A 26,563-nucleotide genomic window follows, 5' to 3' on the forward strand; every position below is an offset into this window, starting at 1 on the left:
GCGCGGAGGCCGCGGGAGGGGACCCCGGGAGAGGCCGTCCTGGGTGGGGGGTGGGGGGCAGGTGAGGATACAGGAACCCACTGCCACCTCTTTTGCTCTCCTTCCCGGAGAAGCGGGGGGACTGGAGCAGAAGAGGAGAAATAGCCAGACAGCAGTGGGGGGAGCGGCCTCCCAAGGCAAATAGCAGACTGGAGAGCCCAGGCCCAGTGGGGCGTATGCAGCTGCCAGGCCCTGGAGGAATTCGGCTTCCTGTCCTCTCCACCCCCAAGAAATGCGCTCCTCCCACCCCACAGGCCCGAAAACGGGTCCCAGAGAAGATGCCCTGGCAGCCTCGCTCGGAAAGGCCTTGGGCTCCCTGGTGCCTGGGCCTCTTTGCGAGGCTGGAAGGAGAAGAATCAGAATGTGGGGGTCACTCACCCGCAGGCCCCCATCTGAGACAGCCCTGCCCAGTGCCGCCCCCAACTCAGTTGTCCTCAGTTGGCCCAGAGCAGGATGCCGACCCCAGGAGGGAGCGGGGAGCAGGCAGAGCCGTGCTGGGCAGGGGAAAGCCTGGGTCAGCGCTACCTGGGCCTCGGCACGGACCCCAGACAGAGGCCAAGCCCTGGAAACGAGATCACATAATGAGGGCGCTTGTGTTTGACAACCGCTCCCTGAATAAATTAGAGAATAAATGTTTGACTCTTTCCCAGAGCAAATATTGTCCCTGGAGCCGATTGAAGCCAGTGCAAATCAGAGCAAGTGGATCATACTCGGCTGGGATGGGGGTAGGCAAACACCCAGCTGGAAGTGGACAGCGGGACACTTAGATGATAAGGCAGGGAAAAGTGTACACAAGCCGGCTAAACGGAGCGACAGGGCTGGGGCTGCCCCGGCTTGCCTCCTGGGGGTGGCAGGGTTAGGATTTGGCCCTGGAGAATGCAGGGGATGCATCTGATTCTTCCATGGCTGGTGGGTGCGGGGAGTGGGTGGCTCGTTTGGGGCCCCTGCCCCCGTCCCTGGTCAAGTGGGAACGCGGCCGCCTCCTGAGCCCCAGGCTGAGTCTCCGCCACTCCTGGGCTCCATCTCGGGGGTGGGGGCCACAAAGCCTGGCATTGGAGTCACAGGGAGCTGGTGACTAAAGCCACCCCCGCCCGGCCCTAGGGGGACCAGCATCCCAGGGAGGGGTGGGTGCCTGGGAGAGACAGGTTCGTTCAACCAACCACTCCCCACCACCCCTGGGTTTGGATGCAAAGTGCATCCACTCAGAATAATTTTGGGGAGCAAGCAGATGGCTCAGAAATGTCTGCCCAGGTCAATTTCTCCCAATTGATTTGGCATCTTGAGCTCCCTCCCCAGGGTAGTGCCAGCCAAGAGTGCCCATGTGGGGACTGCAGACACCAGCAGCAACCTGACCAGTCCTGCCTGTGAGGGGTGTGAGTGTGTGTGCATGTGTGCCTGTGTGTGAGTGTGTGTGTGTATGTGCTTCTGTGCGTGCACGTGCCTGTGTGTATATATGTGTGAACGTGTGGGTGTGTATGTGTGTGCATGTGTCTGCTTGTGAGTGTGTGTGCCTGTGTGTGAGTGCATGTGTAGACATGTGTGTGCCTGTGTGTGTGCCCAGAGCCTGATGGACCCAGTGGGTGGAGGAACTGATTCCAGGCAGCCCATGGACCCTGGGTCTGGGTGGGAGCTGGTGACCAGGACTGGCCAGGGTGGACAGTCCCTGAAGCCCCAGGCCAGGGTGGGACACAGAATGGGAGGAAGTGAGGACTAGGCACCCCTGAGAGCCTGTAGGGAAGCCGAGACAGGACTGTTCCAGGAGAAACGTGAGCCCAGGGGGCCGTGGACATGGCACGGTGGGCCTGGGGATGCAGCCTGGCCTGGCCACTGTCCTCCGCACCCAGCACAGGCTGGGCACAGCTCCGGGGGCCACAGAGCCACCACACTGCTTGCAGGTCCCGGGTCCACAGGCCCTGAGTGGGGCGGGGGGTGGGGAGAGCAAATGCCCTCTGGGGTTGACCTGCTTTACTGTCTCTCTCTCCGCATCGATGGGTTTTATTGGCCACTGGGCTCCAGTGGCTCCCAGAGTGACCTTACTCAGGAAATCCGGCCCGCGGGGCAGGGTGAGGCCTCCTCTGGGATCGGGATTGGGGGGCTGTTTTCCAGGCAGGGGGTTGCAGGGTGGGAGGGGCGGGTGATGGAGGCGCAGCCCCCACAGGCAGAGCCGGTATTGTAGCCCCACAGTGAGGGAGACCAAGGCTGGCCCACCCTGAGGGCTGAGCGAGGGGTGCCCTGGGTAGGGCCCCGAGGAAGGGTCAGGAAGGGTCCACCCTCTTGGGTATTTTGGGACAGAAGGAGGGCAGACCATGGGTAGACACCAGGAAGAACTTCCCACAGGAATCTGGGGGCTGAGAGCTGAGATACCATTTGGGGGTGTCAGGGAGGTGATCGATGTTGAGAATAGGGTCTTGGCTGGTCACCTGTCATGGCCCCAGCAGAACCCTGGACTTCAAGGATTGGGTGGGCTGAGGACCTGGAGAGACTGCTGGGTCCATGGCCCCCCTCCATCCTGGCTGATGGGGGATCCCAGCCCTACTGTGCTGCCTCCCCTCCGCTGCTGTCCTGTACAGACTGGCCCATGCCATCCTGGCTCCTGAGGGCTGGTCTGGCCACCATGAACCTGCAGTGTGTTTGCTGAATGAATAACTGAGTGATTGATGTGATAATTGAGTGATAATTGAGTGATGGCAGCTCTGTCCAGTTGGGGTCCTTACCTTGAAGGTCCAGTGACTGTCCAGGGACCTGATTGGGGTCCCCATCTCTGTCCTTCCCTCCCCGAGCTCTCACCCCTCTCCAGGGCCCTTGCTCCTCCCTGCCCCAGGCCCACCCCCTCCCCACTCCCTCAGGCTGCATATCTGGACATGGTGGTGACAGCTATGCATTTGTCATATCCACACTGATGGGGGTCTGGGGGCTCCATCTGCGTGGGTCCCCACACTGGGGGCGGCAGGGTCTCCGCCCGAGCAAACCTCCCTCCCCTGGCCCCTGCCTCTGTGGAGGGGGGTTGAGGCCCTTTCTCAGCCACTCTCTTCCGTGACATCTGCACAGACGGCTGACCGTGGCTGCGGGGTGTAGGGCGCCGGGCCTGTGGGTGTAGGGGCTGGGGCGCCGCAGGAGGGGGAGGGGCATGGTCCTCCTGGTGCCATCCACAGGGGCCGGCTCTCCAGATGGAGGAACCTGACCGCTGGGCAGTGGGGACTGGCCATGATTCCCTTCTGCTCCCACCACGAGTGGCTCACCACGCCCCCCACTTGTCCCACCCTCCCCCCCGCCCCCCAGGAAACAGGTGTCCCCTCCACTTGGGCAGTTTGAGGAGGGTTTAATTAAAGGACGTTTTGCAGAGTGGTGGGCGGGTAGTTTTACCCCCTGGCGGGTGGGGGATGGGACTATCAGGACAAGGAGACCCATGGCCCTTCTGCAGCCGAAGGCAGCAGCCGTTCTGGGGACGGAGTGCCCACCCTCTCCCCTCCCCCTTCCCACATGCTGCCAGGCTCCCATTGCTGGGCACCTGAAAGGTGGCCTGGTCCGTAGGGGTCCGTGTTCTTGTGGTCATCAGGCCTGAGAGGGCGGCCTTAGGATGAGGGTCAGCTTCCAGAGTCCCCCGACCTCTCCCCACACTGGAGCCCGGGTCCCACCCTCCCTCCTAGCTGAGCCCCCAGGGGCCATGCTGAGGGGCGCCTGGGACCAGGCAGGATCTGGTAGCTGCTGATGCAAAGGGGAGGGGACCAAGGCTCCCATGAGCTGCGCTGCTGGGGTCTCCTCCTGACCCATGGCTGCGGCCTTCTCGGCCCTCTGGACAGTGGACCTGTCTGCCCATGTGTCCTCTGGAGCCACCCTGCTGGGGCCCACGAGGCCCTGCCCACGGGTTCCCTGAGGGACACAGATGATGGTGGTGACCAGGCAGCTTGGAAACAATATCTGGACGCGATGCCCTTGGTGGTCGGTATAGAAGGAGCACTCCTTCCTTCACAGATGAATCTCCTCTCTCCTCTCAAGATTTCTCCATCCATCTGTGGGCTCGTTAGAAGGCAGGAACCCCACCCTCGCTCTCCCCAAGGCAGGAGCACTTCCTAGCATCGTGAGTTTTGGCTTCAGGACTGATGTAGAACAATATTTTCTATTTTTACAAAATCAGACCTATCCCTCTTCTGCTTGGGAAATTCCTCCTTTAAAAAAAAAAAAAATGAGATGTCTTTCCCATCCAGAAATTAGCTAAATATTCCCATGTATTTTTTAGTTGTGGTACAATACACACTCCATAAAATGTGTATGGAGGGACCAACAACACTTTATCGGTTCATCATCAATAGATAACCTGGATGTTCCCACTTTTTGGCTGTTGTGCGTTGTGTGTGTCCCACATATTTTTAATGGTTGTATTGCTGACAACTCTTTACTTCACTGATATCTCCTTTAGTCCATGAGGTGACCCTTGAACGCAAACGCACCCTCATCCCAACCCCGCTGGTACCTCGGGCTCTTGTCCCCTGGGTGACCGGCCTCTGGGGGTTCCTGTTGTCTGCCTGGTGGTCACTGCACTCATCACCATATCTTCCAAATCTGTTTTCATGTCCAAGAGAGCACACAGAACTGAGCTGGTTCCTGCCTACCCATTCCTCCAAGCGCCCTTCAACACTATTTTACAAAGTTAGAAAATGGGTTTTATACACAGATGTTCACCATAGCACTGCCCACAATAGCCAAATGGTGGGAACAACCTGAATGTTTATCAACAGGTGAACAGGCAAACCGTGGTCCGTCCGCACAGTGGGGTACCCCTCAGCCGTGGCAAGGGGTGAGGTGCCAGCACACACTACAACACGGACGGACACAAGAGGCCACAGAGTTTGTGATTCCACTTACACAAAATGTCCAGAAGTGGCAAATCCACAGACAGAAAGCAGGGGCTGGGGGCGGGTGTGGGAGTGCCAGCTCGTGGGTTCGGGATTTCTTTGGGGTGATGAAAACATTCTGGAACCAGATAGAGATGTGGGTTGCACGACGTTGTGAATGTACTAAATGCCACTGTATTGTTCACTTTAAAATGGTAAATTTTATGGTATATGAATTTCACCCAAGTTTTAAAAATGGGTGTTTTGTTGGAATTCCACCAAATGGATAAACTGATATGGGAAACTGGCTCCCGCAGGATCCATCTCTCAGGCTGTCCTGTATTCTAGTCTTTTCCAGCTTTCTTCTCCCGCAGCAGGCCGGTCCTGATTCCACCGAGGCCCCGCAGAGGGTGCCTGGAGGCTGCTGCTCTGATTGGGGCCATTTCCCTTCTCATCTCCTAAGCGGTCAGGGCAGCAGCCTGGCACGTGGATTTCTGAGTCTCGGGCCGCTCATCACTTTGCAGAGATAACGACTTCACCTCATCCCACCCTGTTCTCAGTCGCTGTTTTTAAATAAACCTGGGCTGGGGGGATGCAGGCACCGCCGCCTTGCCCTGGACCCACCCACAGTGTCCCCTGGCACATCTCTGTGCTCTGTGGCTCTGGCTGGCTGCCTCCGAGGGGTTCTCGGCCACACTAAGGGGAGCCTCCACCCCGCCCCTGGTTCTCTGAGCATGGAGGTGGCCTTGGATTTGGAGTTGGTCAGACACCCTCTGGCCTGACCTGCTCTGCTCTCCTGGGTCAGCAGCTGGGAGCAGGGTCTGTCCCGGGAGGCTCAGCCAAGCTGCCCCAGCACCTCCCTTCCAGGCACCGTGGACAGAGTGAGTGAGAGGGAGGCCGAGCAGCCATGGGGTCTGAAGCCTTCACGGGAATGCCCACCCCGGCCCTGCACCCTCAGGGCCCAGTGCAGCATGGAGGGCTCTGCACCCTGATGCCGGACAGGGGAGCTGAGGCCACACGAGGGGCCAGAAAGAGCCCAGGCTTTGTCTGGAGCTGCTGGACAGGGGCTGCTCTCCTGGCCCCACCCGGCCAGGTTGGCCTGCATCACGCAGTGGGTCTGGGTCCCTGTCAGGGTGGCAGGGGAGTCCAGGACCTGGGAGGAAAGAGGGACGCTGGGGTCCTTCTAATCCCCCACACTCCTGTTCGGGCACCTTTATCTCTACAGTGGAAACTTCCCAGCCACCACGGCCCCCATTAGTGCTCCAAAGTGGCTCCTGATGCCCTGATGGTTGCCAAGCACCTTGGGTGTGTCCAGCTATTCCAGCCATAAAAGGACACAGGCCAAAGGGCCAAAGTGCAGCCTGAGGCTTCTCAGCCCAACTCAGCATCCCGGGAGGGGCCAGGTCCCAGGATGTGGATGGGGGGGAGGGGTCCCAGCCTTCCCTCCGGCTTCCCGAGGTCCCACCCAGCACCCTCTAGTCTCTAGTGGGGCCAGGGCCTCACCAGTCAGAATGTCCTACTCCAATCCCCGACCCCTTGGCTGTAACAAGCCCCCCAGAGTCTTGCTGCCACCTGCCATGTGCCACGGCTGGGCCTAGTCGGGCCTTGGGGCTCATGGGGGCAGGAATCCCTTTGAGACCCTGATGCTATGCATCTTGTGGTACAGACCCCTGCCTGTGCTGGGGGTCTGGAGTCACAGGCCTGCCCTGCCCAGGCCTGAGCTCAGGGACCCACGCCTCTGAGTCTCAGCTTCCTCATGGGGCTGTAGGGCCTGCACGTGGCATGCGAGGGTCTCATACCTGGGACGCCAGGAGTCCCTATCTTCCTGGTCCAGAGCTGGCCCGAGATCCAGCCTCGGTGGGACCGTCACAGCCCTCAAGGGAGGCTGCAGGCCCAGGCCCTGGGGTGGGCTGCTGACAGAAAGCCCCCTCCCAACTTACCTCAACAAAATAAAGTCTATATATGACAAACCCACAGCCAACATTGTTCTCAATGGTGAAAAACTGAAACCATTTCCTCTAAGATCAGGAACAAGACAAGGGTGTCCACTCTCACCACTATTATTCAACATAGTTTTGGAAGTTTTAGCCACAGCAATTAGAGAAGAAAAAGAAATAAAAGGAATCCAAGTCAGAAAAGAAGAAGTAAAGCTGTCACTGTTTGCAGATGACATGATACTATACATAGAGAATCCTAAAGATGCTACCAGAAAACTACTAGAGCTAATCAGTGAATTTGGTAAAGTAGCAGGATACAAATTAATGCACAGAAATCTCTTGCATTCCTATACACTAGTGATGAAAAATCTGAAAGAGAAATTAAGGAAACACTCCCATTTACCATCGCAACAAAAAGAATAAAATACCTAGGAATAAACCTACCTAAGGAGACAAAAGACCTGTATGCAGAAAACTCTAAGACTCTGATGAAAGAAACTAAAGATGATATAAACAGATGGAGAGATATACCATGTTCTTGGATTGGAAAAATCAACATTGTGAAAATGACTATAATACCCAAAGCAATCTACAGATTCAATGCAATCCCTATCAAACTACCAATGGCATTTTTCACAGAACCAGAACAAAAAATTTCACAATTTGTATGGAAACACAAAAGACCCCAAATAGCAAAAGCAATCTTGAGAAAGAAAAACGGAGCTGGAGGAATCAGGCTCCCTGACTTCAGACTATACTACAAAGCTACAGTAATCAAGACAGTATGGTACTGGCACAAAAACAGAAATATAGATCAATGCAACAGGATAGAAAGCCCAGAGATAAACCCACGCACATATGGTCACCTTAATTTTGATAAAGGAGGCAAGAATATACAATGGAGAAAAGATAGCCTCTTCAATAAGTGGTGCTGGGAAAACTGGGCAGCTACATGTAAAAGAATGAAATTAGAACACTCCTTAACATCATACACAAAAATAAACTAAAAATGGATTAAAGACCTAAATGTAAGGCCAGACACTATCAAACTCTTAGAGGAAAACATAGGCAGAACACTCTATGACATAAATCACAGCAAGATCCTTTTTGACCCACCTCCAAGAGAAATGGAAATAAAAACAAAAGTAAACAAATGGGACCTAATGAAACTTAAAAGCTTTTGCACAGCAAAGGAAACCATAAACAAGACGAAAAGACAATCCTCAGAATGGGAGAAAATATTTGCAAATGAAGAAACTGACAAAGGATTAATCTCCAAAATTTACAAGCATCTCATGCAGCTCAATATCAAAGAAACAAAACACCCAATCCAAAAATGGGTAGAAGACCTAAATAGACATTTCTCCAAAGAAGATATACAGATTGCCAACAAACACATGAAAGGATGCTCAACATCACTAATCATTAGAGAAATGCAAATCCAAACTACAATGAGGTATCACCTCACACCAGTCAGAATGGCCATCATCAAAAAATCTACAAACAATAACTGCTGGAGAGGGTGTGGAGAAAAGGGAACCCTCTTGCATTGTTGGTGGGAATGTAAATTGATACAGCCACTATGGAGAACAGTATGGATGTTCCTTTAAAAACTAAAAATAGAACTACCATATGACCCAGCAATCCCACTACTGGGCATATACCCTGAGAAAACCATAATTCAAAAACAGTCATATGCCACAATGTTCATTGCAGCTCTATTTACAGTAGCCAGGACATGGAAGCAACCTAAGTGTCCATCGACAGATGAATGGATAAAGAAGATGGGGCACATATATACAATGGAATATTACTCAGCCATAAAAAGAAACGAAATTGAGTTATTTGTAGTGAGGTGGATGGACCTAGAGCCTGTCATACAGAGTGAAGTAAGTCAGAAAGAGAGAAACAAATACCGTATGCTAACACATATATATAGAATCTAAAAAAAAAAAAAAAAAAGGTTATGAAGACCTAGGGGCAGGACAGGAATAAAGATGCAGACATAGAGAATGGACTTGAGGACACAGGGAGGGGGAAGGGTAAGCTGGGACAAAGTGAGAGAGTGGCATGGACTTATATATACTACCAAATGTAAAGTAGATAGCTAGTGGGAAGCAGCCGCATAGCACAGGGAGATCAGCTCGGTGCTTTGTGACCTCCTAGAGGGGTGGGAGGGAGATGCAAGAGGGAGGAGATATGGGGATATATGTATATGTATAGCTGATTCACTTTGTTATAAAGCAGAAACTACCACACCATTGTAAAGCAATTATACTCCAATAAAGATGTTTAAAAAAAAAATGTCCCCTCCCCCTGCAGACAGAGAGTCCCAGCAGTCCCTCTCCAGTGGGGGTCCGTCTCCTGCCTCCCCCTCCGTCCCAGGCCATACTAGGGGAGACAGCCCAGTCCATGGAGGGGACCAGCTCCCAGCCCACACAGTCTTGGGGGTCTACACCCCCTTGCCAGGCCTCAGTTTCCCCATCTGTCAAGGGCGTGGCCTGTCCTGGCCTGTGTGTTTGGGAGGGTGGGCTCTGCTGTTCACGGGTGGGTGTGGGACGTTCCTGGCTCCAGCCTCACTCAGGGTTGATGTTCCTGAGGGATAACTGAGTTCCGTGGTGGCAGGGGAGGGTCACCGTGATCCCAGCTGTGTCCCCTCCCTGGGGACAAGGAGGTGCCTGTTTGTGAAAAGGACGAGTGGGCCCCCACCCCCTCCCCACCTCCCCCATCAGCCGATGATGCTCTGGAGAGGATCTGCCAGGGCCAGGTGGATGTGGGGCCCCCAACCAGTCAGAGATCCATCTCAGGATGCTTTAGGCTCCTGGTGGGAAGGAGTGGGGGCTGGGGTAGGACGTGGTGAGGAGACAGGATCAGCCAGGCCGGCGTTCTGTGGGCCCGAGACCCTGAGGTGGAAACCCCCATGCCTGTCCAGCACCTGGAAGGCCCTGGCCTGCTCAGCCTGGCCAGCCTGCAGCTCCAGCCACCTCTGCATGGCCTGGGACCTCAGCCAGCTCGCCGGGCTCTGGTGATTCCAGACGCTGCTCTTGCCAGGGCCCCAGCAGCCTCACTGGCCCAGAATCCTCATTCAGGAGGGAACAGCTGCAGGAGGGGATGTCAGGGGAGGGCCAGAGGGGAGGTGGTGGGTGATGGGGCCACAGGGGCTGGACAGAAGGTCCCAGAGTGGCCAGAGGACACGTGGCAGGAAAGGAAAGACTCGGAGTGGACTCGAGGGTGGGGCAGCCTGGTGGCTCCGACTGTGGGGTGGACAGAGGCTTCCTGTGGAGTGAGCATGGCCAAACTCCACCCACACCCATCCACAGGGACGAGGCCAGCCTGGTCACTTCCCGTTGCCGCCAGGCCCAGCATCAGCACACCTAAGTAGGAGGTGACACCATGGGGGTCTGGGGCTCCCTGGGCTCAGGTGCACATCCAGGTATGAGCTTCCTCCCCCTTCCAGCTCATTCCAGACAGACAAGGGGACGCTGAGCCCCAGAAAATCAGCCCACCAGGGCTGGTGGCGTGTTCACCAAGGACGAGACCTGTCCCTGCTGGGCCAGCACCCTAACCTGCTCCATTTCAGCCTGTCTTGTGGCCTCTGCTGCCCTCGAACACCCTGGAATCCATCATGCTTCCTGCTAGAGCTGGCTCCAGGAGGGCCGGCATCTGCACTTGACCCCCTTCCCCCTCTACCCTGCAGCCTCCCTAGCAACCAGCCCAGCACCCAATAGATGCTTTGTAAAGCTCTCCATGGCAGTGGTTCCTGGCACAGCCTTTATATGCAGAATAGGTAGCTCAACCAGGGGAGCAAACTCCATCGTGTGTGGAGGTGCTCCGGCCCACCCCCCATCCCCCACCCACCACGCGCCCAGAACAAGGGTGTGCTTCCTGAATGTCTTGGTGTGAAACCTTGGTCTGTGTCGTCTCCAGCAGGGCAGGCCCCGGTCTGTTCTGCTGCTGCCACACCCCTGTGCTCAACTCAGCGTCTGCACGCAGTTGGTGCTCCATCTCAGCTGGCATCAGTCCTGGGCTGCGGGGCTCCGGGAATGACTGCCGTTGAGGGTTGGATGTGGCGTGGGGGCTGCTAGAGCTCAGCGTCCGGCTTGACCAGGTGGCCGCTGAAGGTGATGTAGAGGTCACCACGCTCACTGTAGATGGCGTTGTTGCCGTCCCTCTGGAACATGCGCACCCAGACAGCGTCACCCGCGGCCAGCTGCAGCAGCAGGCTCTGTGTCTGCATCATGCTGCGCTCGCTGGGCTGCGCATACAGCACGGCTGCAGCCCGCCGGTTGCACATGATGTGCAGGTACGTCTCCTTGTAATTCCAGGTGTGCACGTTGAGGTTCAGGAAGTAGACGCCGGGCACGGCACAGAGGAAGCGGCCGGAGGCCAGGTTGAAGGCACCATCCAGGTTCACCAGCTCCGTGTCGAAGGGCAGAGCCTGGAGGACATCGGTGCTGTGCAGCCCCTCTCACCGGCCCACCGAGAAGGCCACGTAGGCACCCTGGCACAGGGTGCCTGGCGGCCCCACCTGCCCCTTCTGGCCCTTGTGGCCACGGAGGCCCCGGGAGCCGGGCAGGCCCTCCTTCCTGCTACTGCTGGAGCGACCTCTGACCCCCGCTTTACCCTTCTCACCTGCGGGGGTGGTAAGGGGAAGCCCCTGGTCAAGGTTTCAAGAGTCAGATTCTCTGGCCACACGGCCTTGCAAGTGACCTCACCTCTGTGAGCCTCAGTCTCATCTGCCAGGTGGGCGCTAACCTGCCTGGGTGAGGATGGACAGTTGCGACCCCTGAAGGGGCTGCAGTGGGCGTGGCCGGAGCCTCATCCTGCACCAGACAGGGCACCTGGCAGAGCCCTCCTGGACACTCAGACCCCTGCCCTGACAGACATCACTAATGGATCCCCACACACTTTCCCCTGGACCTGGATGTGGCCTCAGCATCCTCCCTAACACAGCACCTGGGGACCACCATCGATAGGAGGGGCCAGCACAGGGGACCATTCACACCTGCGCTTCCAGAGCCCCAGTGAGTGACCAAGGCAGCCCCACCCCATGGGAGCTGGTGCTTCCAGATTCCTTCTCCGGGGCTGCTCCCTCCTCCCCATAGCTGCCTCCCTCCTTGGGGCCTTAGGGCCTTAGCTCTGGGCAGTGGCAGGCACCCTAACTGCCTATAGCTGGGGAGTCCCGGTCCCCAAACTCCCCATGGCTGGAGACCCCGCACCTGGTAGATGCAGGGAGAGGTGTATGGAGGTGGGGGCTCTGAATCAGCCCTCTAAGTCCCCCACCCACCTGGGCCGGCCAGAGCCCTCCGGGAGGGACAGCTAGGCTGCTTCAGGGAACGGCAGCACCCCACCCACCGGTGGCTGGGCCCGGGGCCCTGGTGGTTGGGGTCAGACATGAGGCAGTTTCTGCCAGGCTGCCTCGCTTGGCAGAGGGCGGCACCCTCATCCTGACCTCCTGTGGGCCAGGCCAGGCCCCTGCAGGTAACTTGGGAGGCTACCCCATGTGGCCCCCACCTATCTGTGGGTAAGATGGTCTTTAAGCCCTACCAGTCCTAGGCCTCTTGCCTCCACCTCCTCTCCTTCGGGAGACCCTGCCTGACACCTGGCTCATCCATGCCAGGTGGAGGCGCCACTTTCCGGCTCAACCAACAGCTGCTGGGGGCCCTGGGTGAGCCCCACATCACTTGGATCTCAGTTTCCCTGGCAAGTGGGCCCTGCTTGCCCTGGTTTCCCCATGTACGTATGAGAGGCTCAGCCAGGGTTGGTCTCCTGCAAGGGCAGACGTGTGAGGTCGGGGTCCTCACTCTTCCCTGTACCCTGGCCATGCTGAGCAAAGACTCAGGCTCCCTCTTCCAGGAAGCCCTCGGGGACTGCAGCCCAGGGTGAGGTCCTTCTTCTTACATGGTAGGTCTGAGACCCACTCCCAGGCTGAGCTTCCCTGGCAGGTGGGAGCCCTCCTCTCCCCCTCAGTGCCTAGCAGACCCTCACCCACCCCCCTAGCCCCATTGGACTCTGCAAGACCCTCCTGAATTCCTCCCATGGAGGAACCTTACAGGAATGGGTACCTCCTGGGGAGCTCACTCCACAGACAGGCCTGTGTTGCTGGGGCCCTTACTTTGTTCCCCCAGAGGTCTGGGGTCCCAGGCATCCTGGCCACCTGGCCCTGCTCAGAATGGCTGTGAAGACCCCCACCCGCCCCCACCCTCCCTGTTACCATTTCACGATCGGGTGCTGCTGCCTGCCTGGCGTCTCCGGCATCTCTGCCCAGTGGCCCATGAAAGAGCTCTTTCATGTCCGCCCCAGGTGCCCGTGGCTTCCCTCTGGGCCATCCAAGACCAACAGGCCTCAGGCCAGCTTCAGAGCTCCGGGGCAGGAGGCTCACGGGGCCCTGCCACCCACCGCCCAGCCTGCCACCTGCCACAACGTCAGTGCAGCCCTGCCACGGGGGCTCCAGTATCCTCCTGACACCCCATGGGCCACAGCGTGGCTCTGAGGGCCTGGGGTGTCTGGGACTGGGGGGTTGGGGGTGAAACCATGAGCTGGCAGCCATCCTCTGTCTGGGATGCAGTGACAGAGGGGAGTCAGGGAGGTTGGTGAGGAGGCTGGAGGCCAAAGTCAGGGGAGACAGACCACCATGCCTGTGCTGAGCTCACTTGGTGATGGTGACGCCCTCCTGTCTCTGGCTGGGACAGGAGGGCTGAGCCTTTCGGGTGAAGCTCGGGAGAGAAACGTCAGGCCAGGCCCGTTGTGTCTGCCTCCACCTCCCGCTGCACCCTCCCAGGGTCACAGTGCCCAGCGGGGCAAGAGGCCTGCCGTGACACCATGTTGGGGGCCCTCGGCATTAGCCCAGCCTTTCAGTGGATAAGGGTTGTGTCCCTGTGATGCCAACCCCCTGGCAGGAATGACTCACAGGGCCCCCCGGGCAGTGGCAGGCGTGGGCTACGCCCACACCAGGGCCTGGCCTCGTGCTTGCTCTGGGCCTGAGCAGTGGGATGCTAGGTCCAGGGGCAGGGCCTGGTGCCTCAGCCTCTGAGCACGGGGACATGTGACTCCCTGGGAAGCGCCCCACCACCACCACCAAGCCAGGCTGCCTGGCAGAGGGAGGCACAGATGTGGCCTGGGGAGCTGTGGCCGCTGTGCCAGAAGACAGGCCGTGGGCAGCTGGGGCTCGCTCTCTCGCCTCTGCAGATGCAGGCACAGCCCAGGGTCCGGCTCTCCCCTCAGGCTTCCCACGTTGGCGCTCCCCACGTTGGCACTCCTCACTGATGACCAGGGAGGGGGCAAGGATGAGGGTAGAGGGCAAGACTGAGGGGCTTCTCGTGCCAGGCTGAAGGGGAGCAGAGCTGGTGAGGGCTGTGGTCGGGAGATCACACCAGCTGGAGCCGGTTCCCAGATATTCCCCGGCCTCCCTGAGATGCCAGTTCACACTCCAGTGGGGCTCGGCGGCCTCCCACGCCTTGTCAGCAACCACTGCTGGAATCTGGATGTGGGTGGCCTGGACGGAGGGCGTTCTGTAGGCGTCACCGAGGGCTGGGTTAGTCCAGGCTCCGACGGGAGCTGCTGACTGGCCTCAGTCAACCTGCAGAAGCTCCTCTCTGCCCGCCCCACTTTTGTCTCTGGGGCTCCTGGGGCTCCCAGAGAAGGGCAGACGCCCGAGCTCTGCTGCTCCCTGCGTCTGACCTCAGTTTCCCAACCTGTTAAATGGGCACCAGTGGACTCAGAGTGGCCAGAGTGTCCTCTGTGGTGGATGGAAACGCCGCAGGCTTCGGCCACCCTCAGGGCCCTGATGTCCCCCCCTGTGACTCCCCACTCCCCACTCCTGCAGGGGCCGAATCTGGCCACCCTCCAGACTCCCCAGGGAGGCTAATTCTCCAGTGAGACACAGCCACAGCCTCTGGAATTTGCTGTGTGGCCCAGAGCCACCCATCAGCTCCAGGGCCTGATCATTTGTCTCTACAAGGGGACAAAATTTCCAGCCTCACAGGTGGTCATGAGACAATTGCAGGCAATGAGTGCCCGGCCCCCCGGGGCTGTGCCCGCGCCCTCCCAGCTTTGGAGATAATGACCTTCGCACAGCACCTCCACTTAGCTCCCCATCAGCAGCCACCCAGCAGGGGTGGGGCGCGGGGACAAGGAGGCCCTCATAGCCACTGATGGGGACGCTGCGCTTCACAGCCAGCCCGCCTCGGTCTCAGGCGGTAATGGGGGTCTGAGTGGCTGGCGTGCATGCGGCCGAGTTATTATCTCCCAGCCTCTTAATGGACACTTCCCGAGTCCTGTTGATGAGCTGCCACAGGCGCAGGGCCAGTGGCCTGGAGCTCGTCCCCAGGGGGCACAGTGAGAGGGCCTCACGGCCACCTGGCCCTGCTTGGGGGGAGCCCCTGATGCTGCGCCCAGTTCTGCCCAGAGCCATGGACACAGGGTGTGGGGCCAGGTGGGCAGCAGGGCTCTGTGGCCCTCACCCATCCACCCACAGCCCGGCCTGACTCACTTGCTGGCTAAGGAGGGGGCTGGACGAGGAGCCTGGCCACAGAGGTGACCAGCAGCACTGACACTCCCCCCCCAGCTCAGGGTCTGGTGCCCACCCTGTGCCGGGTGGGGGTGGCAGGGAGAGGTCCCACAGTTCCCCCGGCGGTCACTGCCCCAGGCCCCGCCCTGCGTGGCCCCTCACAGCCCGGGGGCCAAGTCCCTTAGGGGAGAGCTGGGCCAGCAGCGTGTTCTGACAGCGCTGCTCCAGGCTCACCCCCCACTAACGAGGGGAGTGCCGGCTGGCCTCGGGTGACAGCATCCAGGGCACATGGAAGAAAAGGAGCGGGGCTTCAGTTATCACTGCAGCCACCAGAGCCTGTGACAAGTGGTGACAGGAGGTGACGCTCCCTCTGAAGCATCCAGCAGGTGGTCCAGGTGGATAGAGAAACTGTCGATGCCTTGGCTGTGCCCCGTGTGGTCAGCAGTGAGCAACGAGGGGGGGGGCCTCGACGGTTCTTGGCTGACCCCTCTCCCCAGGTGGTGACTGGGGGCGCCCCAGGCAGGAGACCCCTGGCCCCCCATGGCTGGATGGAACATGGGGTCCACAGGCAAAGCCCACCTGTCCGGGTACACTCTCTGAGTAGAAAGCTAACATGCTCTTTATTTGAGGGGGAGACAGGTCCCTGCGCCCGCCGGGGTGCCTGCCCGGTCACTGGTAACCGGCCAGCTGGAGGACAGTGGGGTAGCGGGTGCGGTGGGCCATGCACTTCTGGCGGTCGATGAAGAGGCTGTTCGTCTTGACAGCGATGTCCTTCTCCAGGCTCATGCGTGTGTCCTCCAGGTTGCGCAGGGACTGCTCTGCTTCCAGAAGCTTCTCCCTCAGAGCCGCCAGGGACAGGTTCAGCTCCTCTACCTCACTCACCAGCCTGGGGGGGTGGGAGGGAGGGGTGAGCTGGGGCTGCCCTGGGACGCCTGGCCTTCTGGATGAGAGTGAGGCCCAAGGTCAAAGGCTGGGGGCCCTTGTTGGGGGTCCTGGTCAAGACATTTGGCCACAGAAGGGCTCCCAAAATGCCCAGAGGGAAACCCAGCAGCCGCGCTGGGAGAGGGCCGAGCCAGGACACCACATGAACTTCTATTCCTCTATTCCTGGCATCTGGAAGTGAGATGGGCGCCCCTGGAGCTGAGTGAGGCCCCAGTTTTCTGAAGGAGTTGAGGGACAGGGAAAGAGGGATGCCCAAGGCAGGGGCACTTCTGCTTACAAGGCAACTGGAAGCTCGATAAGTTAGAAAACAGAAGATGTGACCCCACCTCCACCTCAAGCTGGGGATGTGTGTCTACCATGACATTGGAGGTGTGGACGGCCACGAGCAGGATGGTCGGGGCGGCCGTGTGGCCTGGGGAGCTTTGCCTCCCAGACCCTGAGATTCCTCACCAGGGTGAAGCGGGGAGTGTGGCCGCCCCTGGCACTCGGAGCCTGGCACAGTGTCCCCCAAGGGACGCATAGCATCCAGTCATGCTGGGGCAGGATTGGGGACGTGGGAACCGTGTATGTGTGTGTGTGTGTGTGTGTGTGTGTGTGTGTGTGTGTTGTGCTTGTGTGGGGCCCAATGTCTTTCCTCTTCACATCTGCAGGGCTGTGTGCGGGGGTGGGGGGAGGGGTTCAAGGGGGCCCCAGAGGCTGAGGAAAGCCCGGAGGCGGGTGGACAGCGCCCTATGGTGGTTGGTGACCAGGCCCAGCCCAGGACGGCCCCAGCAGCGACAGGCACCTGAACTGGACAGCGTCTCGGCACAGCTCCACGTTGGGCCGGTGGGAACGCTGGTACAGGCGGGTCTGGGCCACTTTCAGAGGCGCCTCCTTGTCCCTGATGGCCTGCTTCAGCGCTGCGACATTGTGCTCCTGGTCCATGATCTCCCGCAGTGTCTGCACACAGGACAGTCCCTGTGGGTCTCCCCCACCGCACCCCAAGCCCTGTGCCACGTCGAGCAGGCGGCCCTGTTCGCTGGCTCTGGGGGAGGAGTGGAGGCAGGGAGGATGTGCACGGCCACCTCCGCCCTCCCATAGGCACCCAGAGGCCTGGGGGCGGTGCAGACAGCAAAGCTTGAGGCACAGCAGCTCTGGCCTGAGAGTCCCCAGTCCTGTGGTCACCAGCCCCCAACCCTGGTCAGGAGCTGGAGAGACAAAGGCAACAAAGGTCACCCTGAGAGCTTAGGGTCAGAGCCCTGCCAGGCCAGGGGCCAGCACCGGGGACACCCCACTAGGCAGCCAGGCCCCACCTCCTTCCACCCTCCTTGCTCCTGCTTTCAGCACCCCCTGGTCAGTCACTCCAGTGACAATGCCACCACCCCCAAATGTCACTTGGTTTCTCATCAGCTTAATGAGGGCCCAGGGAGGAGTGGGGGCCCTGCCTCAGGGGTCCCTCAGGATGGGCAGGGCTAAGGAGGGGCAGGAGCCAGGCCAGGTCGTGACAAAGGCATAGTGGCCAGTGGGGGAGGGGTGGTCTGGGTTACCCGGTCTGGGCCTGGTCTTTCTCTGTGGTTACCAGGGGATGTCCAGCCCTAGAGGCTGCCCTGGGCGAGGCCAGGTCGTGGGCTGGGCGTGGCCTGGCTGCGGAGTGGGCGTGGTCTAGCGGTGGGGTGGGCGTGGTCTGACGTGGGATGGGCGTGGCCGGGGCGGCCCCACCTTGCGCAGGTGGTGCTCCAGCTTGTGGCGCGCGTCCTCCAGCTCCTCACAGCGTCGCCCGAAGGCCAGGTTCACGGCGTCGCACTGCAGCCGCAGGTCCTCGGATGTGTCCTGCAGGATGCAGTCGATGAGCTTCCGCAGGTTGACTGAGGCCAGGCGTTCGCGCTCGGCGCGGTACAGGTTTTCCTGGGTGAACTTGGCCCAGGTCTCTGGCGTGGAGGCACTGCGGGCAGGGAGTGGGCGGGCACCGCGGTCGGTGAGGGCACCTGCCAATGGCTCCGGTTTGCACCAGGGCCTCCCCGCGCTCGCTGCGCCCGGTGTCCCCTGCGCCCCAGCATAAACGACCACCCCCAGTCCTAGCGCCACTCCTCGCCCCGCCCCCCGCGCCACCCGGAGCGCCTCCCCGCGCGCTCCCCGGGCCTCCTGCTCCCCCAGCTCCGCCCTGCTAGCCCCGCGCCCCCAGCTCCCCACTCCGTGTCTTCCGTGCCTCCTGCGCCCCCCGGTGGTTCCCGCGCCCCAGTGCCTCCTACGTCCCTGGGCCCTGCGCCACCCCGGGGCTGTGTTGCAATGGGTGGTGGCCGAGCGCCCCCTGCCGGCCTTATGCGGATCTGCAGTCAGCCGCCCTGCCTCAGGCGGCCCCCCACCCTGGGTCCTGCCTCCCTCGCAAACCCCAGCCCCTGTGGTGAACCGTGTGTGCCGGGCACTTGGGCGGAGGTCCCGCTCGCCTGCCCATCCCCAGGAGCAGAAGAGCTGCACAAAGGACCCCCAGCGGAGGGACTGGGAGCCCAGGCGGGATCTCTCAGATGGGGGCGGGGTGTTTGTGCACAGCCCCCGCGGAAGACCCCACCTCTCCTCGAACTTGGTGGAGTGAGGGTAGAACTGCAAGTCGGTGCTCTGGTTGTGGTAGCGGCAGCAGGCCTCGTCTATGTTGCAGGCCTCCACTTTGTCGGACCAGTCCATCTCGCACGTTTCCTTGTGCTCGTGATTCATCCTGGGGAGAGCGGGCAGGGCCTGCGTCTCTGCCGGTGGGGAGCTGGGCCCACCTGGGCGCAGGACAGGGTAAGCCCCCCAAGTGGCAGGGTGGGCCCTGTAATGCTGGCCTGGGTTCTGGATGCCCAGGCCCCTCGGCCATGCAGGAATCTGCCACCCCCACCTGCCCAGTGCCTCCACCCAGCCCCTTGCTCCTGGCTACGACTGGGGACAATCCCTCACTTCTCTGAGCCTCAGGGCTGGGTCACCCCAACTTCCTGCCCATAGCTAGCCTGAGGGGTAGAGGGACATCCCAAGGGAAGCCCTAGAGGCCACCCAGACCCACCGAATCTGGTTCACAGCCTGCATCATGGTCCTTTTCAGGAGCTCTTGAATGTTCCGGATGAGGTCTGCCTCCTGGGGAAGAAGACCCCCGTCCCTGGTGAGAGTCTGAGGACAGCCAGGCTGGTGGGGCCCACAGGCAGCCTCTCAAACCTCCAGGAGGAGCTGAGATTTGGGGTGACCCCCAGTGGAACTGGGGGCGCTGCCAGCACCTGACCTCTGCTGGTGGCCTTGGGCCCCAGCTTCTTTCCTGGAAATGGGAGATGAGCCCGGCTTTCTCGCCGGATTTATTCTGGGCTGTTTGGGGCGGTGCAGTGGGTCTTTTCTTCTGGGGGCTTCTATGGGCTGTGGGGAGGATCACCCAGAAGTGGTTCCCACTTGCTGGGCACTTAGCACCCCCTGGGCTCTGGGGCCACCCCTGCAGCCTGCCCAAGACACTGAGGGCACCAGCCTACCCACTGGCCCCTGGACAGCCTGGCGACAGCCTTTGAGGACCCCGGCCACTGGGGACCAGGAGCCCCCCTGGGGCTGCCCCTTGGGGCCTTGGGCTCAGAGAGGCCTTACCTAGACAAAGGACACAAGGGGAAACCTTGTGTTTCCTCCTGCTACCCTGACAGTTTCATTTTCCGGGCAGGAAAAACTCTTTCCCCCTGATTTGAATATTCTCCTCCGTTGGGCTCTAAACCCTTGTGTGCCCAGTTCTGACCCATGGGTCCATCTCCCTGTCCTGGCCCCTTTGTTGTCCATGTACTACTGGGCGGGGGACCTGGTTCAGGGCAGAGGGTTCACCCCCAGAGCCTTGGGAGGTTCTTGAGTGAATGGGTGTGAGGGTGGGGTGTTGGGGGGACAGAGGAAGGGCCTGGGGCCAGGAGGAGGTACTCAAGGTTCTGGCCTGAGCTTGGGGTTTGCAGAGTCAAGGTTCTGGCCTGAGCTTGGGGTTTGCAGGGGGTCACCAGGCACCTGGGCTGGCTGGCTGTCTCCCCCATATCTCATGAGTGCCTGTGGCCTGCAGCCTGTTCGCAGGTGAGGCTCTTCCCTGACAGCATCAGGGGCCTGGCCTGGGTGACTCCCTGATCCTTTGGGGACTTCCCCAAGGACAGGTCCTGCCAGGTTCGGAGGGGAAAGGGCTCTTTGTGGGATGCATGTGGCCCCCACCCCACCTTTATCCCGTCCACGCCTGCACACTGGTCTGAGGCTGGATTTCCAACACGGGCATGGGGGGCGGGGCATGGGGTCTCTGCCTCTGGGAACTCAGGATCAGGCTTAATTTGCATGACCCAGGGTGACCAAAGGGGCTGTTCAGCAGGTGCCAGGACCCAGGGGTGACTGAGGGACCGCAGAGTGGATGCAGGCACCACCATGCCCCAACCACATCCCAACCTCAGTTAGCCGCTCCTGCGGTTCAGCTCAGGCCCTTCCTGGTTTTCGGGGGTGTGTGGAGGGGCATCAGGGCTTATGGGGAACTGGCCAGGCCCCGCCCTGCCTCAGTGGCCTCTGACTGTCTCAGCCTCAGGCAAACGTCCCAATACACGTTCCAGGTATGAATGCTGCCACGGCCAGGGCCCTGCCTCACCCCCACGTGGGAGCCATAATGGGGCAGGGGGCAGAGCAGGAACCCTGGACCCGGGGCTAGGGTGAGTGGATAAGCACCAAAGGCCAGCCCCTGCCCCCAACCATGCTCAACCCCCATGCTGGGACCTGCCCCCAGGCCACAGTGCCCCCAACCCAGCATGTCCTGTCTGGGCCCACCTTGCAGGGAGCAAGGCCTTGCCCAGCACCCACTATAAGGACCAGACTGTGGGAAGGCCAGACCCGGCACCCTCCTGGGGCCAGGGGCGGCACCTCCCCCCTGGGCAGTCTGAGCCCTGCCTCTGCCCCCAGCCGGGGCGGCCCCAGTCGGTTCTGGTCCCCCACCTACAAGCAGAGCCACCTTCTCTGCGCCTGGGCATGTGCTTGTGTGTCCCTGCCTGTGCTGAGGGGAGAAGGCTCCCTGTGCCTGTGTGCAGCCACGTGGTACATGGGCACCAAGGCCTCTGCCAGCCGTGTCGTGAGGGCACACGGGTGCCCACTGTCAGCCCAGGGAAGGTCATGCTCCCTGGGGAGAGGTGGGGCGGCCCGGTCTGCAGTTCTGGGGGCTGGGAGGGGCCGAACCTTCAGCAGCTCCATCTCCACGCAGTCACGCACAAGGTCGGGGTGCTGGCGGCGCTCCCGGCACTGCAGGTTGTCGGTGGCTATGGAGAAGGGCACGGCCGTGGCATCCAGGGTGCGCTCCAGCCTCTGCTTCTGGGCCAGCAGCAGGTCAGTCTCTGCGACCAGCTCTTCCACCTGGCGCTGCAGCTCCGACTTCCAGCAGTGCATGTCCTGCAGGCGCTCGCCCACCTTCTTCGTGGAGTCCTGCTGCGTGCGCTGCGCCAGCGCCTCAGTCTCGGCCGCCAGCTGCTGGCTCTCGTGGTGCTGCTGCTCCGACTGGTCGAGGTCGGCGAAGGCCTGGTGGTAGCGGGCATAGCAGTTCTGGAACCACTCATCCACCAGGTACTTGGCCGTGCGGAAGCCAGCGGTGGCCAGGCCCGAGGACGTGTGGGCGCCCGTGTTTCGGGCCACATCGTACAGCTTGCGGGGCAGCTGGCATGCTGGCACCGTTTGCGGGGCGGGCTCCTTGGTCAGAAGTATATCTGTCTGCGCCATGGTGCGCCCGGGCACGGGGTGGCGGGGGAGAGGGAGGAGGGCCTCTCAGTACGGTCAGCAGGGCAGCTCCGGCCACTCTGTCCCCAAGCAAGACATGGCTTCAGGTCTCGTAGACAGGTACACACCAAGCCCTCCTGTTGCTAGGCAACAGGGATTTCCCCCCCCCCCCACCGCGGCCCTCTTAAAGGGCCAGGCAGGCCCCAGCCCCACCTGTCCTGGCCACATCTGGCACCTGCCTGGAGGAACTGCACCTGGACCACACCCAAGGCCAGGCTCTTGTCTCCTGTGTCTTACTGGTTCCAGTGGGGCTGTCCCCCTGGGCACGCAGGTGTCTCTGATGGGGAGTTGAATTGAGCCTCCAGTGGGTACCTTGAGTCAGATGCCCAAATCTTCCCCACACTGTAGGTAGGTCCTGTCCTGGGAACAGTGTCCCCAAGGCCACCCAGAGCCTGGTGTGTGTCTCCTGGTCCGCGGGGAAGGGTGAACATCTCTAAGTTCCCCACCCTGGGCTGGGAGCCTAGGTGTCAGGGCGATACCCAACATTGCCAGCAGAGGGCGCCATTGGCCGTGAAATACTGTGCAGCTGGCAGGGCAGCGGCTCCTGGGGTTCTCCTGAGTCAACCCAGCCGGCAACGCTGTGGCCTGGATGACTTCTGGCACCTCGCACTCTGACCCATCCCATGGACCCACCAGTGCTCTAACAGGACATCCACACCCCACCCCCAGCACAGTCCCGTGGTCCCTGCCACTCCACCTCTCCCACTGCTGCCCCATCCCCCACTTGGGCCACACAAGCCCCCGGAGCACCTCAGATGCACCAGCCTGGGCTTGCCCTTGGCCTGGGCCCCCATGCCCTCCTCCCAGGGCCCTGACCCTTGGCACTGGCACCCCTCACTTGACGGATGACATTTGCACCACCTGGCACACAGTAGGTGTTTCAAAAATGGAGGCTTTGGAGACAGCAGCCCAAGACCTCCCCCAACCCAGAGCCCATCATCGGGGCTGATGGCCTGAGGAACCACCTTGAGCCTCTCTGTGCTTAGTTTCCCAGGTGGCAGTGGATACACAGGGCCTGCTGGTTGGGGGGGACCACGGGAGGGACCACTGTCCACCTTTGACTTAGAACCTGCTCTTCACACACCATCTGTGGCCAGAACAGGATGGACCTGCCCGGGGTCCAACCCAGGGAACCGGCCAGAACACGTGGGACTGGAACCGAGCTCCCTGACATTGCACGACCCTGGGGTGTGGCGGGTGGGCCGGCAGGGGGCCCTCTTCGCATGTGGGGGTCCCAGTCTAACTCTCCCTGTGACAGGACATGGTCCCCAAGGTGGGGCTCTGGGCCAAACTGGCCCTGACCCTGGACAGCAGTAGATCCCACAGCCTCCGGCCTTTAGTCCAGAGACGAGTGGCGCTCATGGGATGAAGACTTCTGGGACAACTCAGGCCCTGCGCTTTACCACGTGGCTGGACAGGAGGCCCGCCCCCGCACCCCGAGCCTCAGTTTCCCCATTCGGGGAGTGAAGTTACACCAGCCTCTGCATGGAGCTGCTGTGGGCATGGCCTGAGTGGAGGCCAGGAAATGGCTGCCCCGGTGCCCGGTGCTGGGAGTGACAAGCGCCCCCCTTGGCCCCTTCCCACCCCCACACAGCACCACCCCCCGACCCAGCCTTGCAGGGTCTCTGGGGGTGAATCCCCCATTGCAGGGGCTGAGGTGAGCAAGGTCTGTGTAGGCAGGTGGGTACAGCCACGTGTCAGGATGCAGAGGCGGGTGCATTGATTTATTAAATTTATTTGTTTTCAAATTGCATTAGCGTCGGGAAAATTGAGTCTCGGGACGTGCCGGGGCTGCCCAGCACGCTTCTCCCCAGCAGCTTTCAGGCAGTGGTTCAGAGGCTGTGGTGGGGTCAACAAAGCCCTGAGGCCCCAACGCTCCCCTCCAGACTGCTTGCACGCCCCCAGGGATGGGACACTCCCCTCCTCCCAGGGCAGCTCTGGAGGGCGCCCCCCAGCGTGCTCCTCCCTTGGAGTCGGCCCCTTTAACAAACCCTTCCCAGGCCTAGGCCTGATCCTTCTGGATAAACTGAGACAGGAGGAGGCAGATGAGGAGGGAGAGGATGGCGGGGTAATGACACCCCTTCCTGAGCGCTCGCCGGCAGGCCTGCACCAGCATCCTCGGGGGCCCGGCAGCTACTCCCCTTCTGTGCAGAGGGGACACTGAGCCACAGCCCCAGCGGCACAGCTGGGAGGCAGCAGGCAGACTTGGCACACAGGCTGCCGGCATTTGCCCCAGGACCCAGCAGGGGGAGCAGCTCAGAGAGGATGCGGCTCAGCATCTTGGGGGAAGCCCCTCGCAGGGAGGGGGCATGCCCAGGGTCCCCGATTTGGGCCCTCTGCGCCCCGTGGCTGGACCTTCTGACCCCAGTGCCCTCTTTTATGGACTCAGAGTTGGATGGGTCAACTGAGGCCCTAGCAGCTGGGGGTGGGTTTTCAGTCAGCTGGGGGCCATGGAGGGCGCTCTGCCTCAACTGAACCCCCGGGTCGGGACCCGAACATGGGGAGGGCAGGGCCAAGTTCACCTGGGCCACAGATGGGCCTTCCGGCAGGGGATGGGGGGCAGAGCTACAGCTCCATCACGGGCTTCCCTGTGACAAGGATGATTAGGAGGGAGAGGGCCCACCTAGAGGACGGTCCAGAGGCTGCCCTGGCCCGCACCCCGAGCTCCCAACAGGCATCCTGCAGCACAGCCCGGAGGTGGCTGCAGAGCACTGACCCCAGCTGTGCAGAAGGATGACCAGGACGCAGGGCAGCCCAGGAGACACACACTCCTGCCCCAGGCCTGGGGTCGCGTCCCCACACAGGGCCTACAGCAGGGTCACTCTGGAACGGCGCTGACCCATTCCATGTCACCGTCCCTGGGGACCCCTGTGGGCACCAGTAGTGGATGAACCCGGTGAGAAGGGCTCCTCCTGCTGGGTCCAGCCCAGCTTGCCTCTGGCCCAAGGCCCCTGCTCACTCGCGGTCCATCCTGGAAGTTGCCAGATGGGGAGACAGGAGCCTGTCACTTCTGCTCAGCTTCACAGCCTGCAGCTCACCCTGACAGGCCCAGGTAGCCGTGATGGGCCCAAGGTCACTCAGATACCAGGGGCAGAGACTCAGCCATCTGACCTCCTCAGATCACACCCCCCACCACGCCCTCCCCACTCTCCCACCTGGAATGACAGCTCAAGGAGCCTCTGGCCACCAGCAGACCACCTGCCAGGCACAGGCGAGAGGTGCCTCCTCACCTGTCTCTCCTGGGACCAGCGGAACATTTTAATAACGGGAGGATTTGGAGCGGTTCAGACAGCCCTGAGCCCGGCCTTGGCCACGGTCACAGTGGATGCTGGGGAAGCCATGGAGCAGGGAGGGGCCCCACATGCAGGAGGGGAGGATGAGCAGGCCCACTCCTCCAGGTGCAGCAGCCCAGAGTGCGGACAGGAGGCCGAGGGGGAGGGGGAGGGGGCTCAGGAGGGCTTCCTGGAGGAAGAGTCCCCTTGGCTGAGGCTTGAAGGGCACACAGTCCAGATGGGGGCAGGCACCCCCAAGGCTGTGGGGGGGCATGAGGGTGGTCTGACCCCCAAGGTGGCTGTGGAGCCCCTTCCCTGGGGGGTGTGAGGTCCGGCAGAGACACTGGTGCTGCAGGATCGGACAAGCAGGACTTGAGTGTGGGCAGGCAGGCAGGCGGGAGCGAGGCTGCAGCCAGAGGCCTGGCCTCCGGCCGAGGTGGGCTCCGTGCCACATCCCTCAACCAGGCAGCCGGGCGGACGAGAGGGAGTCTGACAAGCTGAGGACTCGCTTGGCTCGGCTCCCCGGCCTGGCCCTGGGTGGTGGGGGGATGGGGGGCTGAGGGCCACAAGCGCTGTCCTGCCCACGCCTCACCAGGGAGGACATCACACGCGGGACGCAGTTCATCCGCCCAGAGGTGGGCGCTGCATGTGGCAGCTGCAGGTGGCCGGGGCCTGGTCACCCAGAGGCTGCGTGGCTGGGAGCCATCATGGGATCATGCCTCTGTTTCCCCATCTGTGAAATGGGGATTCGGGCAGTCTCTCCCTTGTGGTATGTGAGGATGGAGGGAGGCGTGTGTGCAGCTCCTGGCACGGCTGTCCCCTCGTTTGGGTGGCCTCACCCCCTGGCCTTGTTCCCACCCTCAGGTCCTTCCTGGGTGAGGTCTGTGGCCGTCTGTGTGGAGAGGTGGCCACAGGTGGAAGAGAAGGCTGGGAGGGCCCAGAAACAGGTGGTCCTGGGTACCCACCCAGGGGGGGCCGGCAAGGAGCTGATGGTTGTCGAGCAGCACGGGGCTGGGAGGTGGACACCGTGCTCTCAACCTTCACCGCCACTCGGGAACCCTGCTCTCCGGAACTAACTGCACACATGTCTGAGCTAAACAGTTTTATTTTTATGTATGTGGAAGGTTAGTTATGTCTCTCGACCTTGGAGAACTGGCCCTCCGTAGTGGACATCCTGTGTGCCCCCGCAGTTGCATGCCCCCTCTCATCACCCAAGGGCCAGGGGCCAGCTGGTCCCAGGGTAGGTCCTGGGCTGTGTTTGTGGATTTAGCTTTCTTGCTT

At 60.9% G+C, this 26,563-nt stretch overlaps 2 protein-coding genes across 2 annotated transcripts; both read right to left on the bottom strand.

The window, feature by feature from the left end:
- Nucleotides 1–10,889: 10,889 nt before the first annotated feature.
- C1QTNF8 (C1q and TNF related 8) lies at nt 10,890–11,630 on the bottom strand. The gene is given in 2 exon segments (XM_059898680.1): nt 10,890–11,440; nt 11,564–11,630. Coding segments are annotated over 2 exon segments (618 nt in total).
- Nucleotides 11,631–15,986: 4,356 nt separating this feature from the next.
- TEKT4 (tektin 4) lies at nt 15,987–21,953 on the bottom strand. Its single transcript, XM_059897598.1, has 6 exons — nt 21,420–21,953; nt 19,273–19,343; nt 18,805–18,948; nt 17,958–18,180; nt 17,044–17,198; nt 15,987–16,203 (listed from the first exon to the last, which is right to left on the bottom strand). The coding sequence occupies exons 1-6, from the start codon at nt 21,951–21,953 to the stop codon at nt 15,987–15,989; spliced, it is 1,344 nt and encodes a 447-aa protein (XP_059753581.1).
- Between the last annotated feature and the right edge of the window lie 4,610 nt (nt 21,954–26,563).

Source organism: Balaenoptera ricei, chromosome 15, assembly GCF_028023285.1.
Source record: "Balaenoptera ricei isolate mBalRic1 chromosome 15, mBalRic1.hap2, whole genome shotgun sequence".
In the NCBI taxonomy this organism is placed as follows: Eukaryota; Metazoa; Chordata; class Mammalia; order Artiodactyla; family Balaenopteridae; genus Balaenoptera; species Balaenoptera ricei.